The 17,264-nt window shown below is 38.4% G+C and overlaps 1 protein-coding gene across 2 annotated transcripts in view; it reads right to left on the bottom strand.

Moving 5' to 3' along the window:
• The window catches only part of LOC102227841 (phosphatase and actin regulator 1-like), a 45,820-nt gene that overhangs the window by 8,599 nt on the left and 19,957 nt on the right, over positions 1 to 17,264 (bottom strand). For both annotated transcript variants that reach the window (XM_023335837.1, XM_023335836.1), the window contains exons 2-8: positions 15,305 to 15,469; positions 8,352 to 8,432; positions 7,277 to 7,480; positions 6,550 to 6,880; positions 4,546 to 4,745; positions 4,097 to 4,253; positions 76 to 131 (exon numbers count right to left, since the gene is read on the bottom strand). In XM_023335837.1, the coding sequence (XP_023191605.1) occupies positions 76 to 131; positions 4,097 to 4,253; positions 4,546 to 4,745; positions 6,550 to 6,880; positions 7,277 to 7,480; positions 8,352 to 8,432; positions 15,305 to 15,469 (1,194 nt within the window). The remainder of the gene's footprint in view (positions 1 to 75; positions 132 to 4,096; positions 4,254 to 4,545; positions 4,746 to 6,549; positions 6,881 to 7,276; positions 7,481 to 8,351; positions 8,433 to 15,304; positions 15,470 to 17,264) is intronic.

Raw genomic sequence — 17,264 nt, 5'->3', positions numbered from 1 at the left:
ATGTTGACGTCATTTTATTTTTATGAATCTACAAATTCATAAAATTCACAGTTTGGGGAAAATTCTAACACTTACGTTTGAGGATGTTCCTTTGCTCTAGTTCCTCTGCTGTTGGTCTCTGGCTCAAGCGCCTGACAAGAAACACATGCACTGTCAGAACATTACCCACTACAAAAGCTCAGACCCCCCGCCCCCCTAAAGGTGTCACTAAGGAAATAGATGTGAGTATTTTAATATCAGCATAACTACAGATGTTCTTTAAAGACCTCAAATGTTTGTTAGAGATGCTAATGAAGACCAAGGAACACAGTAGACAAGGATAAAGTTAAGGATTTGTTTAAATAGTGGCTCATGATTAAAAAACAACAATATTCTCTGCTCTGAATATTTTATGGAGCATACTCATGTTCACCTTCTGAAAAAGGAAGCTGTGAAAAATAGCAAACATACACAGACATGGTTGTCCTTCTAAACCTACTGGCCATTCAAGATTAACCACAGAAGCAGCCAAGTGGCCCATGGTAACTCTGGAAGAAAATTGACAACTCATGTGGGGAAATCTGAGGGACAGAAACAAACCTTTTCTTAAAACAAAGGTTTGTTTTAAGAAAAGACAAATTACTTTATTTGTGGTAAAGTAATATTGTTTACTTTACCACATGGCATGTAAGGGTCAGAATAGACCCATGAAGATCAAAAGTAAACCTTTAGCATGCATATGTTATGTTTGACTACCACTGAACAACAGCCTGGTGTAAAGAGATACACCATCCAGTGGAACATAGTGGTGGCAGCATCATGTCTTTCTTCAGCAGGGACAGAGAAGATGGGAAGAGCTTATAAGAAAACTGACCAAGTTCAACAAAATGAAATTCTGAAATAAAGGCTTCAGTTTGATGTTGGAGTTTACCCTTCTAACCCTACAATAACCCAAACATAAAGTCAGATCAACTTGTATCCATTTGCTAGAATGGCCTAGTCAAAGACCATACCAAAATCCAACTGAGAATCTGTGACAAGACTTTCAAACGTTTGCTAACAGATTTGTTCCTTCCCGTCTGACTTTGATTAATCTACTATGTAAACAAAAGGACATACATAACTGCATGCATTAGTTTCTTTTACGTCACAATTATTTTCTGCTTTATGTTGGCCCATCACATACAAGAAAATTTGTTAAAAAATTCATACAATTTTGTCGTTGGAATCTGACAATATGTGAAAGTGAAGTTCAAGACCTTTGTTCTCTTTTGCTCTCAAACAAGCAGCACATTAAAAGACTGATGTCAGACTGGTTTGAATCTGTAAACATCTTGATTTTCATCCACTCTCAGTGTAAGGCAAAAGCAACACATTGCAAAACTAAGTTCAGTAGGGGAAAAAAAGCCTCCCATAAACAGTGACAGAGCAGAACAGCCAGGGCTAATTCCCGCAGACACAATGTCTGCTAATCCTCAGATAACAGATCTTGACAATGGAGCAGTTCAGGTTCTCGAAATGCACATGTCTAGCACTTGAGTAGATGAGCTGCAACAGTGGAAGAGCACGTCCAGATCCATTGCTGTCGGCTAAGATCATTCAGCCGAGGCTGTACTGCGCCCAAGCTCACCAAAAAAGTGAAATAAAACTAAAAACAGCTGAAGTCTGAAAATATGCACTTTAGTCTGCATATGATAAAGTTTTATTTTTGCTGAGGCTGCAGACAATGTAGTTAGAATTTGGTGTCGACAGCACAAATCCATCGACCCATGGAAGCTGCTGCTACTGGTGAAATGGTACAAGGGGCCTGGGGGGCAGTTTCTTGGCGGATGCCTACCAACCAATCATTGATTGCATGCTTTGAGCGATCAAATTTTGTTTTGCTGATCATCATTATGTTGATCATATGTCTGCATTCTCTTTTTGCATTTTCTAATGGGTACAGAATTGTTGCTTAAACAACCACGTACCCATTAGTAACAATGAAGCATGGTGTAGGTGACTAATGGGTACATTATTGTTGTTTTCCATTTTTCAGTTGATTTAGGTGACTATTCAAAAGGTAAATCTAATGGAATAACATCCTATTTCAAAGGGAAAACATGATTTCTGCCTGGTTTCATGAGCAAACGCATATATCTCAGCAGTCATCAGATCTAACTTCAGTTAAACACTATTGTAATCAGGTGCTAAACCTCAAGCCAAAATCCAACATCCAACAACATTAATTTTAGATACAATTAAGGCCAAGAAGTGCCCTACTTAGTATGAGTATGGCAAGTGCAGCTCAGAAAAACTTGGCTCCCTCTTTTCTCTTCCCTGTATTTATTCTCTAGATTTTTGACAGCAAGTCCCTGGAAAGTTAAGTAGTTGACATTCACAGAGCAAGTTCTTCCACAACTGACAATGAGATTTAGAATGAAACACCTCGACTTGGTCCCAAACTGAATAAAATACAAATAACTTCAGAACCTTTTTTAGTTTTTACTTTTCAAATGCTTTCAACACAGCGGTGGCTCATTTGACACCATTAGAAGATTAAATGCGAAACCTAACAGCAACTTGACAGGGGCATGCCTAAACCTACTGAACCGGTGTCCAACTGAATGTATGAGAATTCATCAACGCAATGCAGTAATTAAAATCATCAAGAGCCATACCATAAGCTTGCTTTGATCCAGCATAGGGCAAATCAGACGCTATATAAATATAAATAAAACGCCTTTATTAGAGCTAACAGAAAGGCTATCAGAAATTCAAACATTTGAGGAGACAAAGTCATGTAAAAAAAGATAAAAGGATAATCATGTTCTTACATAACTTTCAGAGCAATAAACTCTAGACAAGCTCCTTTAGGTACAGCTTGTCTTTGCACCCCACTTTGCCTTAAGAACTGTCTTATTTGAGGCATAGATTCAACACGGTATTACAAATACTCCTCAGAGAATTTGGTCCATATCAAGGAGTTTCAATCCCTGCTCTGTCTGTCTCCATTGCTGAGTCCTCGGGCAAGACACTTCACACGCCTTTTCTGCTGATGGTGGTCAGAGGGCCCAATGGCGCCGGTGCATGGCAGCCCCAGTGGTACAGCGTGGTAGCTCACCACATCAGGGTGTGAGTGTGTGCATGAACGGGTGACTGATTGCAGGTACTGTGAAACGCCATACAAGGCAATAGAGGCCATTTATCATTTGTTACTGAATTTCTTTGGATCTTGGCATGATGCCTAGCTTTTGAGGATCATCTGATGTACTTTACTTTGTCAGGCAGGTCCTATTTAAGTGATGTATTGGTTGAGAACAGGTGGGGCAGTAATCTTGCCTGGGTGATAAAGGTGTGATAAACCACATTTAAGCTATGTTTTAACAGGGGATATGGGCAATTTTTTATTTATTTCACAGAAGACCTTATAAGTTGTTTCTTCTTTAATAATAAACACCATAATTTAAAAACTGCACTTAGTGTTTATTTATGTTGTCTTTGACTAATATTTAAATTAAACATGCAAAACAATAGGAAATCAGGAAGAGGACAAACACATTTTCACACCACCGTATGAGCTCAGCAAATAAATACTCATTTGTGTGGTTTAAAGAATCAGCTCCAGCATCATGTGAGATTGTAAAATTGCTGGTATGAGAAAAAAAAAAAAAAAAGATTTTCATTTCACTGTTGTGAAAAACTGGAGTGGAGCTAGTTTGGCACATGCATCACCGTGGTGATTCAGTGAGCGAGGGAGGAAGTCAGGCAGGAGGAAGAAAGAGGAGAGAGATAGTGAGCACACACTGGAGAGAAGACAAGAGAAGGAGACAAAAAGGGAGGGAGGATGCATCACTGAAATTAGGTCAGCTCCATTTTCAGAGACTTCTTAACGAGATAAAGCATGTCTCCTTATCAAATGTTTAGAAGACAAGATGAAAAAACAAAAGGATAAAAATAGAGTTTGAAAAAAAAAAAACAGAGCGCGATCCGTATTAGATCCCATCGCAGTTCTGTCAGCACAATCTAACCCAAAATGCTTGCTTTAGTTGAAGTGAGCCATTGCCCATAAGTTGAAATCATATAAAACGTTGTAGTAAGTGTAAAGTAATTGTATTTAGGTTAGAGTACAATTCACCTTGTGAGTTTGGTGCCTATTTGCTGCCTTGATTCCAGCCTCTCCTCGTCTGTCTGCATAGGCAAGATGTTTTTCTCCTCCAGCTCTCTTTTTGATGGACGATTGCTCAGCTTGATGGCCAGAGAATCTTTTCGTAGCACTTTCTTAGCCAGAGTACCTTTAAAAATAAAAAGGCCATATTAATGATTTAAAGTTCTTTCATTTTGAGCCCAAACGTAAAAGTTTACGGTATACACAGCACATTCAGTAGTAAATGTCTTTCTCCTGAAAGACCCCATAGTTGCTCTTACATTAGAAGGGAGGGTGACACAAATTTTAATTTCAAAACATATATAATTATCCTGATTATAACATCTTACCACCACCGACCCATTACAAAGGCCTTAAATGTCCCTTGTAATTGATCCGAGTTTAAAAACTTGAACAATATAAACTACAGCCTCGCTCACTTGTGAATATGGAGTCGTCGTCTTCATCATCTTCCTCATCGTCATCCACATCATCCTCTTCATCCTTGTACATACTGGGCAGGTCTTCATAATCAGACTCGTTGGGCATATTCTCCTTGTCGTCTTCATACTCGATTATTACTGATGGCACTTCTCTCCTGTCCAAGGGAGCACACTGAACACTGCCCAGTAAAGCAGAGCTATGGATGAAAAAGGAAATTTTGTTATAAATTTTATTTTTATTAGAGTTTAATCATCTGGTCTTATTAAAGAAAAGCATTTTTGATATAGAGTGACATGTTAAATGAACAAAAGATTAAATTTCTTTGGTAAACCTTATATTTGATTTTATTTATTCGATTTATTAAACCTATGTGTTAGTAAGAAAGCCTCAACAAAAAAATAAATAAAAACACATTGAAATACAACATACTGCTTGTTAAGCTTTCATGCTATCACTACATGACTATGAATATACAGCAGACATTTTCTGTAGTGATCAGAAAGGCCGTCCAATCAAACTGAAAGATGTATGGACATTGGGAAGTCAAATAAATGCAGATAAATTGACGAATGAAAATTAAAAAAAAACTGACCGATGAGAGAAAGGCAAAATGGCTCAGACAAATTGACAGACTATGAGTAACAAATGGAAGGACAAACAAACAAAACGATGGATCATCAGACAAATGAACAAAGCAGTGGATAATGGATCAATGGACGGACAAACAAATGGACAGAGGAACAAACATCACGAGAGGTGGAAGGACAAATAAATGGATTGCTGGCTGGAGAAAAGGACAAACAGTTGGAAAGATGGCCAGGCACAAACAGGCAAATAGAGAAATGGACGGACAGAAGAACAGAAACAGAAGGACAGAAGGATAATGTGAGCTCAGGACAAAGAAACAGACCTATGAATAAAAAGACAAATGGACAAAGAAATGGGCATATGGAAAAATTCAACATTAATACAGGAGGCAAAGTGTGGAAATACTAACTTTTTCTATGCTCCGATTCTTTTTCCATACAAATTCAAGTCTGGAAAACACTTTGCTTAACTTTTCCTGACTAAGAGCCCTGAGATTCATGAGCCAAACAACCTAATCAAAAACTTAACACATAAAATCCAGTCCAATGTGATTCTGCCACAATTAGGTAAAAACCTGTCTAAGTAATTCAAAAGAAATCCTGAAGAATAAACTTCCGTTTCCTGAGGCATCACAGGTTAACCAGCTGCATATATGACAGAATGATTAATAAACAGTCTGGTTGAAGCTTCTTATGATGAGCCACTGTTATGCAACCACTCCAAGCTTTTAGACTAATTGTGAGCTCTGTCAGGAGCATTACTTCCTTATCCCTGCCCAAACAGCTCTGGTGAAAAAACAGAGATCCTAATGCAAGAGGTTACATAATGTCCAATCTACTACCGTGTCACTCTTCTCCAAACATGAAGAAGCTGGGCTCTCGTCAAGAGCAGCTGGTCATGTTATGTCAGGCCAAACTGCTGGAGGGACGCCTACTCCATGCGCTTGTGCCCACACATACACACATTTCACTGAAAAAAAACCAGGGCAGGCTGCCCTGAGAGGCAGTGTGCTGATTTAGACCTGTACAACAGAGCAACAGAGCTGCCAGGATGCGACCTCAATGAAAACAGAAGATACTTTGGAAAATAAGTTAACACTGAACTCAGTGCCAACAAACGGACAGAAAAATTCAAAACCGGAAAACTGTTTTTTTGTTGTTGTTTTTTCTGCAGTTAATAAATGTTGTGGGGTATTTTTTTTTCTTTTTAGAGAGGATTAATGCTAGTTAGAGGACTACAGACTTATTGGCATTTTGCTTTAAATTATGTTTCAGTTAGCACACATGTTCAGCAAAGTTCAGTCAAATCCAACTAAGACACTGTGAATCAGGTTATACAGGAAGTTAGACCAACATCAACTCCTAATCCATCCTTTCCTCCCCCCAGACAGATTTAACAAGACAGAAGCTGACCTTTCAAACCGCTGCATGGATAGTGCCAGGGTTTTATTGAGCTCCTCTATGATGCGGCTGGGGGCGTGCAGGCCGCCGTATTGGAGCTGGAGCGGGTGGCCGTGGCTCTGGTGAAGCCCGACGAGCTGGGAGGGCAGAAGCGTGCCGTGGTGAGACGACAAACCCTGGGGAGGCGCGCACTTTGGCGGGAGCGTGCTAAGGGGGTTTAGGGAAGGTGACGGCGAGGAGTCCAGCCCGCCTGGAGGCACGCAGATCATCACTTTCTTAGGAGGCAAGGGTGGGGAGTGCTTTGCCCCGGGCATGCAGGGCAACTTCATTGGCTGGCAAGAATCTTGAGCAAAACAAAAATAACAAGGAGAAAAAGGAATACATAAAATTCAGGATGTGGTCGAATCAAATCTCTTAAAAACTGCCAAAAAAGAGGGATAAACAAAGATTGTAAATGGTCATACATGGCTACCAACGTCAATGCAGAGGGAGTGGGAATTAGGCCAGAAAAATGGCTCTTCCTGCACCAACAGATTGGTAATGACAGTGAGAGCCCTGTTGAGTTAACTGCAGGGGACTTTAATGAGACTACTATAATCCTATGAGCATGTGTGGTGCAGGTACAGCATTAGGAACGAGCAGTCACTGGTCATGAACTGTTAAGCTTGCCTCGTCATCTTATAATGACGAGGCAAGCTTATAATTAAGGCAGCAAATCCCAAGGAAACATTCGACTGACCTGTGCTATGGTTTGGGATCCTAGAGAAAGGCTTTGGAGGCAGGGCAGGAGGCTGCTTGTGGTAAAGTGGGGGCTTGGCTGGGGTCTCCTGATGGTCATTTGGAAAAGATACAGATTTCTTGGTGGGCAGGACCATAGAGGTCTTCATGGAGGGTTCCTGAGGGCAAATACTGCCATCCATAGAGGATCGGAATTCAACAGTAGCTAAAGGAGGAGAGAAAAACAACAAAACAGAGCATATATTATCATCGAAAACATGCATTACTGCAGTGGTTAACAGTGAGACTGTGCTATTAAATTGCACCATGTGCCTGGAAAGTACATAATTCCTCCCCTTTAAGGCAACCTGGGCTTCCTGGAAACCACAGGAAAGTGACAGGCCGATTCCCTCTATATCAGGCTGCATTGAAGAAGTAATTTATGCAGTCCTGACCTAGTATTGCGATTATATACTGCATAGTATATGGACACACTTTTCAAAAACTAAATTCTATGTTCTCATGAATTTTATGCAACTTTCTAGAGCTTAAACAATTCCTGAAACATTTTAATCATGTATACAACAGATCATGAAACTGTGGCAGGGAAATGGATAATCTCAAATTGTATTATTATTCTTTAGTCTCCAACTGCAGATTTCAAAGCAATTGTTTCTAAATGTTTGCAATAATCTTTAATAAGCATTTTCAGACATGTTCTCGAGAAAGAATCTGGTTGTACTCTCTTTAGTCTCACTGAGACGACTCTCCCCTGTCTGCAGCATGAAATTTGAATTAATTGTATAGAAAAAAAAGAGAAAATTTTCTTATCTTCTCTCCCCACATTTTGGCAAGAGCAAGTGGACTTTTACAGCCTTGCCAGCTTCTTCTTTTTTTTTTCCTTTAAAGCCCTAAGGCACAGACTTTGTTCGACTCAGATACAGAATGTTTTTAATACAGGCTACTGAAATCCAACAAAATTTTAATAATGAAAGATTATATCGCTGGATGCTCCATGTCAAATGTTTAAAAGGGAAGATCAGAGAGCGAGGACTTATGACACGGTAAATAAAAGGGTAGTTCAGCATTCAACTCACCTTTTTCAAAGATCTCCTTCAGAACTCCTCTCTTGATGAGTTCATCTCTGCTCTGTCGCAGGGACATCTTCCTCTCCAAAGCTGGGAGTGTAAAAGGAGAAGTTAGTTAAATGTTTGTGAATTCCCACCATCCATAAACACATCACTATCTTTTGCATGTTTATTAATTCAGTTGGCTTTCGCGCCTTTTAGAAAGCACTTTATAAGACAAGCAGGTCCACATCAATCATACGCAAGTTCACTTACAAGCATTTCTATTTGATTATGCTCTCTAAAAAGTTATTTTTTATAGAAGGCCTGGTCGACTGTGTCCAGTTGTTGACTTTAAGAAATCTATTCACAAAATCAGGGTTTACTTGCAGTACCATTACACGCACAGAAACAAGATATTTTGCATCCCGTTGTTGAGCAAAATATGAGTGCTTTCAAAATGTCAAACATCACTGTATTGGATGTGTGCAGAAAGATGCTAGAGCTGCAGCTCATTGTTAGTGGTCGCCATGGTAACACAGTATGCTTTACTGTGCTTTTAAGGAGTTTAGCAGGCAGAAAAATAGATTTGACCTGTTCAGCAGAGATCAGTGAAATGAAGGTTTATCACATCATCAGCAGAGCAATTAAAGTCAGTGAAGCTGGTCTGTCGCCAACACTGCTAAAATACTTACTAATTATTATTTATTCAGCCAAATGCTAATGCAGTTTATTTTTTTTAGAAAATATTTTGTATCAAAGGAGGCTAAGAAAACAATAAGACATTTTGACTTTCAAACTTCACAGAAAAGCTTGAAGCTGCAGCAGGTAATCTTAATCAAAATGTTTCTTATGTAGTTTGTTAAAACTGTCACTATGCTGTGAGAGTATATAAAAGATAATTTGTGGGACAAAATATTACATATACAGTACATATATAAATAAATAGACAACCAATCAGAGCCAGCCAGGAGGAAGATCTCATCACTGTCAATTGCGCTCGTATGTTAAATTGTTTTCACATATTATAGCTGCAGGTTAATTCACTGGTTTCAGTACATTAATGGTACCCCATGCACAGAGACAAACATTTCAGAAATGTAAGCCACGCTAATCACAAATATTAGATGCTAAAAATGGCATGAAATATAATCTCCACAATTGTGTTTTCTTTATTTTAAAAATATATTAGTAGAACACTGTTTTACAGTGACTCGTTTTTTACATGCATGGTGACATTAATTCTGATAATATAAATAAATAAATAATGACCACACTTGGCAGAAGGGCTAACTAAAAGATAACAGTTATCACCGTTCTTCTTTCTTCCTAAATTATAGATCTGAAACAGAGAAAATTGGTACTGGTAGGGCAAAGCACAAAAACTGGAGACAAGCCACAAAATTCTGATCTCTGCTTTGCTTCTATTTTTGGGTTTTAGAAAATTCAGCACTTGTCCTTTCGGCTACCTAAGGTGATTATATCCAAATCTATCCCTGAATAGGAACCAGGTAAGAATGAGAAATGAGGATGTGCAACAACACTGCCCATAGAGGACACCCACCAGGCTTCTGTACTTTGGCTTTTGCTTAGGAGAAGGATCACAGCTTCCGTCATCTGTGCTTTTGATTCAAGAGTCCTAACTCTGCCTGATATTTTTTGGCAATGCCATTGTGTTCGACGGCAAGTTGCACTACTGAGCTGATTTGTGACAATAACGGCACCCTGACCATCTCTTCGTTTTGTCACTGCACAGCAGACTTGAGGGCAAAAGCTCCAGAAGAAATTCAAAAATACAAAAGTCTGACAGACAAGGTTGCAAGACAATAATTTGGATAACACTGAAGCTCAAATGATCCATATTACTAGTAAACAACATGTTGGGCTAGATTTTATATGTAGCTAAAACATGCCAAACATCACAATGTATGTAAACGCTTTCAAACGTAAGCCAGTCTGAGATCGGAGACAATTGTGAAATTAGTTATTACATAACCGTCTAATCTTTCCCCATTTTTAAAAAGGAAACTGATCAGAATACCTTCAGTATGGTGCATAAAATAAAAACCCCGCCACTTCTGGAACCTGGTAACGTGGTTAATTGAAGTCTTTGAAATGCAAATAAATTGTGCCTTTTGCAGATGCTATTTTGAGCTTTTCCTGCAAGCAACCACATTAAAAATTGATTATGCCCCACATGAGGGAGCAAATTTAACATTAGGTCATGCATATCAAGGGGATAGTAAACAGAGCTATCAAAGAGTTGACCCAGAATCAACACAGCACAATTTTTAGACTAATTGTGCAAGCAGCAACTTCACCAGACTACTTTCCTCAAGCACTGCAGGAACTGCATGGAGAAAGGAATCATATCATATCCATGGTTTCAAGCTGTACTTCAATACAAATCAACAAATACTGACACTGACCATGATGGCAACAGGCAGGAAATTATTACAATTACTTAAATATTTTGGATATAATTACTAGGCACAGTGTGGTGAAATAAACAAGTAAGTGACGGTAAAGATGATATTAATTTGAATAAATAATGTATTTACAATTGATTATTATATTATTTATTAGTATTTTTCAAAGTCACTCCACTGGATTTTTCTGATATCCAATCTTACATTGAACTGAGGGAAGGAAAATGCAATCTGGCACTGAAATTGCACAAAATGAATTTAGAGTTTGACTTTCCTGATCTGTATGACTGCCGTCTAATTATGAAACCTACAAAAACATTGTCAGTAAGTAACCAAACAGGGAGAAATCCGGGGTAAATTGTCACTATTAAAAAGGCAGTTTAATCATCCATTCAAGGATTATTCTTCTTTTCCCATCCTAAATGGAAAACAATTATCCAAGGTTTCATGACATAACTGTGATGAGCAAGGGATGTGCACACTTATGCAATACCATTAACTCAAAAGCTTGAGTGAGAATATTAGATCCTCAGATCTGAAAGACCAACCACGTGCAATCAGAAATAAAAGAGACAATTGGTCAAATTGAAGCGGACCCATCTAACACCACCTGAGCATGAAGAGAAAATAATTCTCCTTATCCCCTTAAAACGGTTTACGTAATATACATTCATTATTAGATGGTAAAAGGTAGATTTTCATTTCAATATCATCAGGATGGTCTAGTAGAGAGCGTTCTACTCCAATTTCACAATCAGCCATAGCAATCTGTCTTTTCTTGAGCAAGACTGGTTTTTGCTTTTTCTTGATTGCAGATTTTTTTTAGTTATTTTTTGGGGGGGAGGGGACTCCCTAAAAGAGATAAAATTATCTTCCTCCTTCTCTGATGGATGTAGTAGTTTTGCATAAAAACATAAATTGATGACATTATCGTCACGCTGTATGCGTCAATGAACACAATTGAAACTATATTTGAAATAACTCATAGGAAACCTTTTTTTCTTTACTGATAAACTGATATTTTTGATTTGCTGAGAGGCATTAATATGAGAGATACTTTTTTTGTTGTTCTTTTTTCCCCCTCATTGTCCTTCAAATCCAGATGGTTTTCATATATTTTTTGTAGTATTTGGTAAATTCATCTTTTAAAGACAAATGACTTGGGTAATTATTTTGGGCATTCTTTAGCATATATAAACACTTGAACATGACCCATTCAGTCATCTGAACAGTGAGTTTCCATTCCCCCGTCCCCAAAAAAGTAACCTGCACTTAAGCTGTAAATAATTTCGATGTTAGATGGATACCGTGTCTCTAAAAGGTCTCGAGGTCAAAAGAAGCCTAGTCTATTTAATTTGTTCTAAGGCGAAAGAAATAGACACTTACTTACTCTGCTTACAGCATAATAAATGCAGCCACAATATCCAACCTTCTCCTCTATTGATTTCAGTGCTGCACTTGGATTTTTAGAAGAAAAAAAGGCAAGGATATTCAACTGTGAAGTGACCCAGATAGTCAGAACATATTCTACCAACCCCGAGGCTCAGTAGCTCAAAGTGAGCGTTATAAAAACGGCATTAAAACTTTTATGGAGAATTTCATCAACAGTGAGCCAAAAGCGCTAATCTTGAGAAGTTTTGTCAAAACAAGATCTCTGCACCTACAGAAGTCCTGCCAAGCTTTTGATATGTATAATGAATAATCAGGTTGTACATACAAAATATGTACTTTATATTGAAATTTACTACTTAATCTAGTGAAACGTGGCCCTCGGAGAGACGCTGTTCATCTGCTAATGAGATTAAAAATACGACACAAAGATAACATCAGAGAAACCAGATGCCTGGTCTAATGAGTCCTTAGATCTATTACTGATACAAGCTTACTGTGAAAAATGTGCAAAGCGCTACGAGTCAAAATCATAATACAGTCCACCCATTCTCCACCTTTCCTGAGGTGAAGACTACAGTCACTCTGTGCTGGAATTCATCTACTTAATATCATGCCACATCTATAATCCTCTATAGAGATCAGCATCCAATTATCCATAACAACATCTGCATAGACAGCGGCTGGTTTGCTCCCTGCTGAAGCAAGAATCGTTTATAAACAGTTACGTTTTGAGGGCAAATATGAAGACAAAAAACACTGACATCCGAAACATGAAAAATTACACATTGTTAATTTAAAAAGCAAACAGACCAAAAAGTTACCATCAGTACAAAGTAAGAGAATTAAGGTCTTAGTAGGCCCAAGACAAATAAAACAAAACGGAAAGTTTAGTCAAATTTCTGGAACAGCACAGAACAAAACAACATAATATTTCCCACATATCACTGACAGATAATTTAGGTTATGGTTTCAGAAGTTTTGCAATCTTTAATCATTCCATTAGCAAAGCAGAAAGTATATTTAATAAAGTGCCAGAGCAAGTGATTGGATGATCGGAGCTATGGAGTAATGCCTTGCACAGGGGCACATTGCCATGTGACCCGAGGAAGCAGGAAGGGAACCCTCAACTTCTGGATCACAACACAACTACCTTTTCCATTGAGGAACAGTTTTCCTCAGGAACCAACAGTTGGTAAAATGCTATTAGTTACTATAAGGGATATTAATTCCATATTATACTATTGAAATTACATATTTTGGGTTTTTCTTTTTTTTTACTCAAGGTCATCATACTGTGAATCTCTTAGCAGCATTCTTGCGGAAAGATAGACATATTTCAATGTTCAATGAAAATCGAGGTCACCACTGCTACAGTTGCCAATATTTGGGCTTTTTTTTTTTAAACCAGTTCTTTTGTTTTGGTCCCTCATATTTTTCTATGTTCATCTTTTGTCTCCCCTCTTCCCCATTTTCTTTTTCTCCTTCCTCTCTCTCATAATGGAGTGTCAGCCACTTGTTTTGTTTGCCGTCAGCTGTCGCCAAATAATTTTGGTGCCTCCATTGTTCACACTGAATCCTCTTTCAAAGCCAGTGATAACCTGCCATGTCTAACTGCACTGCCTCAAAGTAAAGTTTCCAGTGATAAAGCACAGCAAAAGCAAGTAGCTCAGGCAGCTGCTTCAGAATTACTCAATCCTCCATGAAGCATACAGGTCATTTTATTTTATGCATAAAGCTGACGTTTAAGGTGACCTATATTGCAGAACGTTCAAAACTAGTTAGTTCTGAGAAAGCAGCCGCTGTGCTCAGAGAATGTAATTTCTGTGAAAGTCTCAGGACAGTACCCAGAAAGTTCCAGGAATGCATACGGTAAGTTCTGGGGAAATGTGTTTCATGCCATTTCTAACTTCTTTTTTTTTTCTATAGATGAAAGAGCCAGCTTTGGTCGCTGCTTTTTGCAAGAGGCAAAAAAAAAAAAAAAAGTCACATTCCTTTTATTTGGGGTTATAAGAGTTTAGTTTCATGCTTCGGCCTAAAACGGATGTGACAGGGAATTGTCTCTCCAGAAACACAGACAGACTACAGCAGCTGCCTGAGCTTTGGGAGCTACTTGGGAGACCACTTATCACTGAAAACATCATGGAAACTTTACTTTGAGGCAGTGCAGTTAGACGTGGCAGGTTATCACTGGCTTTGAAAGAGGATTCAGTGTGAACAATAGAGGCACCAAAATTATTTGGCAACGGCAGCATTATACAAACAAAACAAGTGGATGACAAAAGAATGAAAAGAGCCATTTCTCTCAGCTCCACTGTGCATTAACACCATGAATAAAAAGCATCTTTTGTTTCTTGGTTCTTGATTATTGTCCCTCACCACAAAAGGGAGATGCTGTTATCACAGGGCAAGCATAAATGCACCAATGAGGATTTACAGCAACTCCATCATTGTTCTATCAAGCAGGCTCTCTGGTGTAATACAGCAAAACCTCAAAACAGTCAAGCATCTAAAGCGGCAGAATGTTTTTGATCAGCTTTTTTGTACAGAGCTGAATGCCCGACAATTCAGAGAAAGAGAAGTTGGTCGATGCATTGGGGTGTCTAGGGGTTAAGATGAACTAGAGAGAAATCTACAGAAAAAAAAATAGAGTGAACCAAAAAGTAAAATCCGGCTCATGTTTGCTGGAAAGCGATGAAATCAAAATTAAAGCTGTTATCACAGAGAACAGGATCAAATTAGATTGAGGCTGAATCATTCAGCAAACTCACTCTGGGGAACCCTAAATTTCATATCCAGAATCAGAACAGCTTGTCCTGTTCAGCCTGGAATTAGAATAATTGCTCAGAATCTGCAAAAGCGAGAATTTTGTGACCAGTCTGGGAAGTGCAGCCTCACAAACTGCCTCGCAAGGTTCAAGCACACTGACAGAAGCTTTCAGGATGCGTCTGGCCATAAAAATAAACACAGCCACAAATGAGGCCACCGTGTCCTTCAATTGCGCTGCCTGGTCAATCACCGAGTTGTAAATATCTGAAAACATTTTAAAGAGCACATTTAAATAAAATAAAACAATGCCGCTATCCATGCTTTGTTTTGTGTCTTTATTGTCTCTGTGCAATAAAAAAAACACATCGAATGAAATGAAGAATACTAATATTTCACCTGCAGATGTCTGCTTGAACTTTTCACTCTTCTTCTTTCTCCACTTCCAGGGCTTGAGGAGTCTGCCAAGAGTCGCAAACTTGCTCCGGTGACGGATGGGCGGAGTGTGTGTGCCAGAAACCAGGGACTCGGAGCGCATGGCAGACAGCCGCTCTACTTCCTCAGCTGTAAATAAATGATTAAACAAATAAATAAATGAATAAATAAACAACAACCTTATCTTCTGGTAAACCGCTGTGCACACTGAACCAGGAATTGGAAGAAGCAGACTCTTTCACTTTTTAAAAGGCCCTGGCGGTGGGAAACGTGTGCCGAGTGGCTTCCTGAAATCTGTAGTAACTTAATGAGACTGAACCAAGAGCATAAACAAACCTGCACGTCAGATATCATTATGCAGAACGTGCTCCGAGTACAAACAGTTTGAGGCTGCGCCCCATTCCGAGCAATTGATGTGTCACTCCAAAAAAACACACACTAAACAGACTGACAAGCAGCTCATTACGGAGGGAATTTTTCAGCTCTTCATGAAATATTCATGAAGCCCAGCCTTCTGACTTTAAAGTACTGTCTGACATCAAAAGCAATGAATGTACAGCATTTTGTACCAACGCAAACTGTTACACATAAATGTGATGCAACTGCAAAGAGCAACAAACCACCACACTAATGAGACAAAAAAATTTGGCCAGACCCAAAATGCTGAAAAAATGTGAGCGGTACATGATAACACACAGCACCATGAAAAATGTTTTCAAAGCTTGTCACATTACAACCTTATGATCCATGGTTTTTAATTTTATTTATGAATACATGCCTCAAAACTCTGTTGGGCATTTGTTTCTTATAGATCGAGCTCCAAGCCTTTTGGAGCAGCTAAAGACTAAAATGTTTGCTCACGATATCAAGCTCTGTCAAATTGCTGTAAGATGCCTGCCACTTAATTTGCAACTATTGCCACATAAATTCAATTGTATTTCGGTCTGGACTTTGACTGGGTTGTTCTTAGAAAAATATCTTTAGATCTAAATATTTAGGCTTGTTGTCCTGTTAGTTTCATCCTGGTCTCAAGTCTTTTGAAGTCTCTAATAAGTTTTCTAACAAGATTACCCAGCAGTTAAAAAGACCACCTCTGACCAGAATTACCGTCCCACCCCAAGAAAAGCAACCCTGCAGCAAATGACTGCGAGCATGCAACAAAGCTTCATTTTTGTCTAATCTGAAGAATATGTTCTTCCACGTTTGGCATGTACGCAACAAATATTGGAGCAAACTTTAAACAGGACTTCTTTTGGATTTCTTGAAAATAATAATAATAAAAAAATCCACCTGCTGCTCATCATTTTCCCAAAAACATCTGTTTGAACTCAAAGCGAGCTTTTACTGTGTGAACAGTTTTCCCACCTGAGTAGCAAACTTTATTTAAATCAGAAAAATTTATTTCACTAAATCCAAAGAGTAAATGTGATTGTAATTGGGCATTTTTTTCTTGTAGGGTATAAATCAACTCAAACTCAATCGACTAATGGAGATTAATATCTTGGGGGTTTTTTTGTTTGTTTGTTTGTTTTACACAAATTAACCTTAACAACCTTAAAGTCAGACACTGCCAATCATTTATTTTTATACTGGGAAATAGTTGGGTTGCTGAATAGATTGGTTAACTAACTGGATTTATTTTTATGTAGGTATGATTTTTAGATGTATTCATAACAAAATATCAATGTCCTAAAAAATTGGAGCAATAAAAAGGTTAAGAGTTAGTCCTCTGTTTATAAAAGATGACCTCTAGCAAGATCAGATTTCATCCATGACATTCTTTCAGTTAATCTTGACATAAAAGAATTTGTTTCTTTCCAGCCTTATCCCTCAGGAAAAGGGATGGCTGGATAAATAATCTGACAGTAATGCAGTGTACACATATCTCCAACAGATTGATACCGAGTGCAATCTCACTTGTTTG

Source organism: Xiphophorus maculatus, chromosome 6 (assembly GCF_002775205.1).
Source record: "Xiphophorus maculatus strain JP 163 A chromosome 6, X_maculatus-5.0-male, whole genome shotgun sequence".
NCBI lineage: Eukaryota > Metazoa > Chordata > Actinopteri > Cyprinodontiformes > Poeciliidae > Xiphophorus > Xiphophorus maculatus.
The sequence above is the reverse complement of the archived record's forward strand: the minus strand, read 5'-3'. Positions and strand labels throughout refer to the sequence as shown.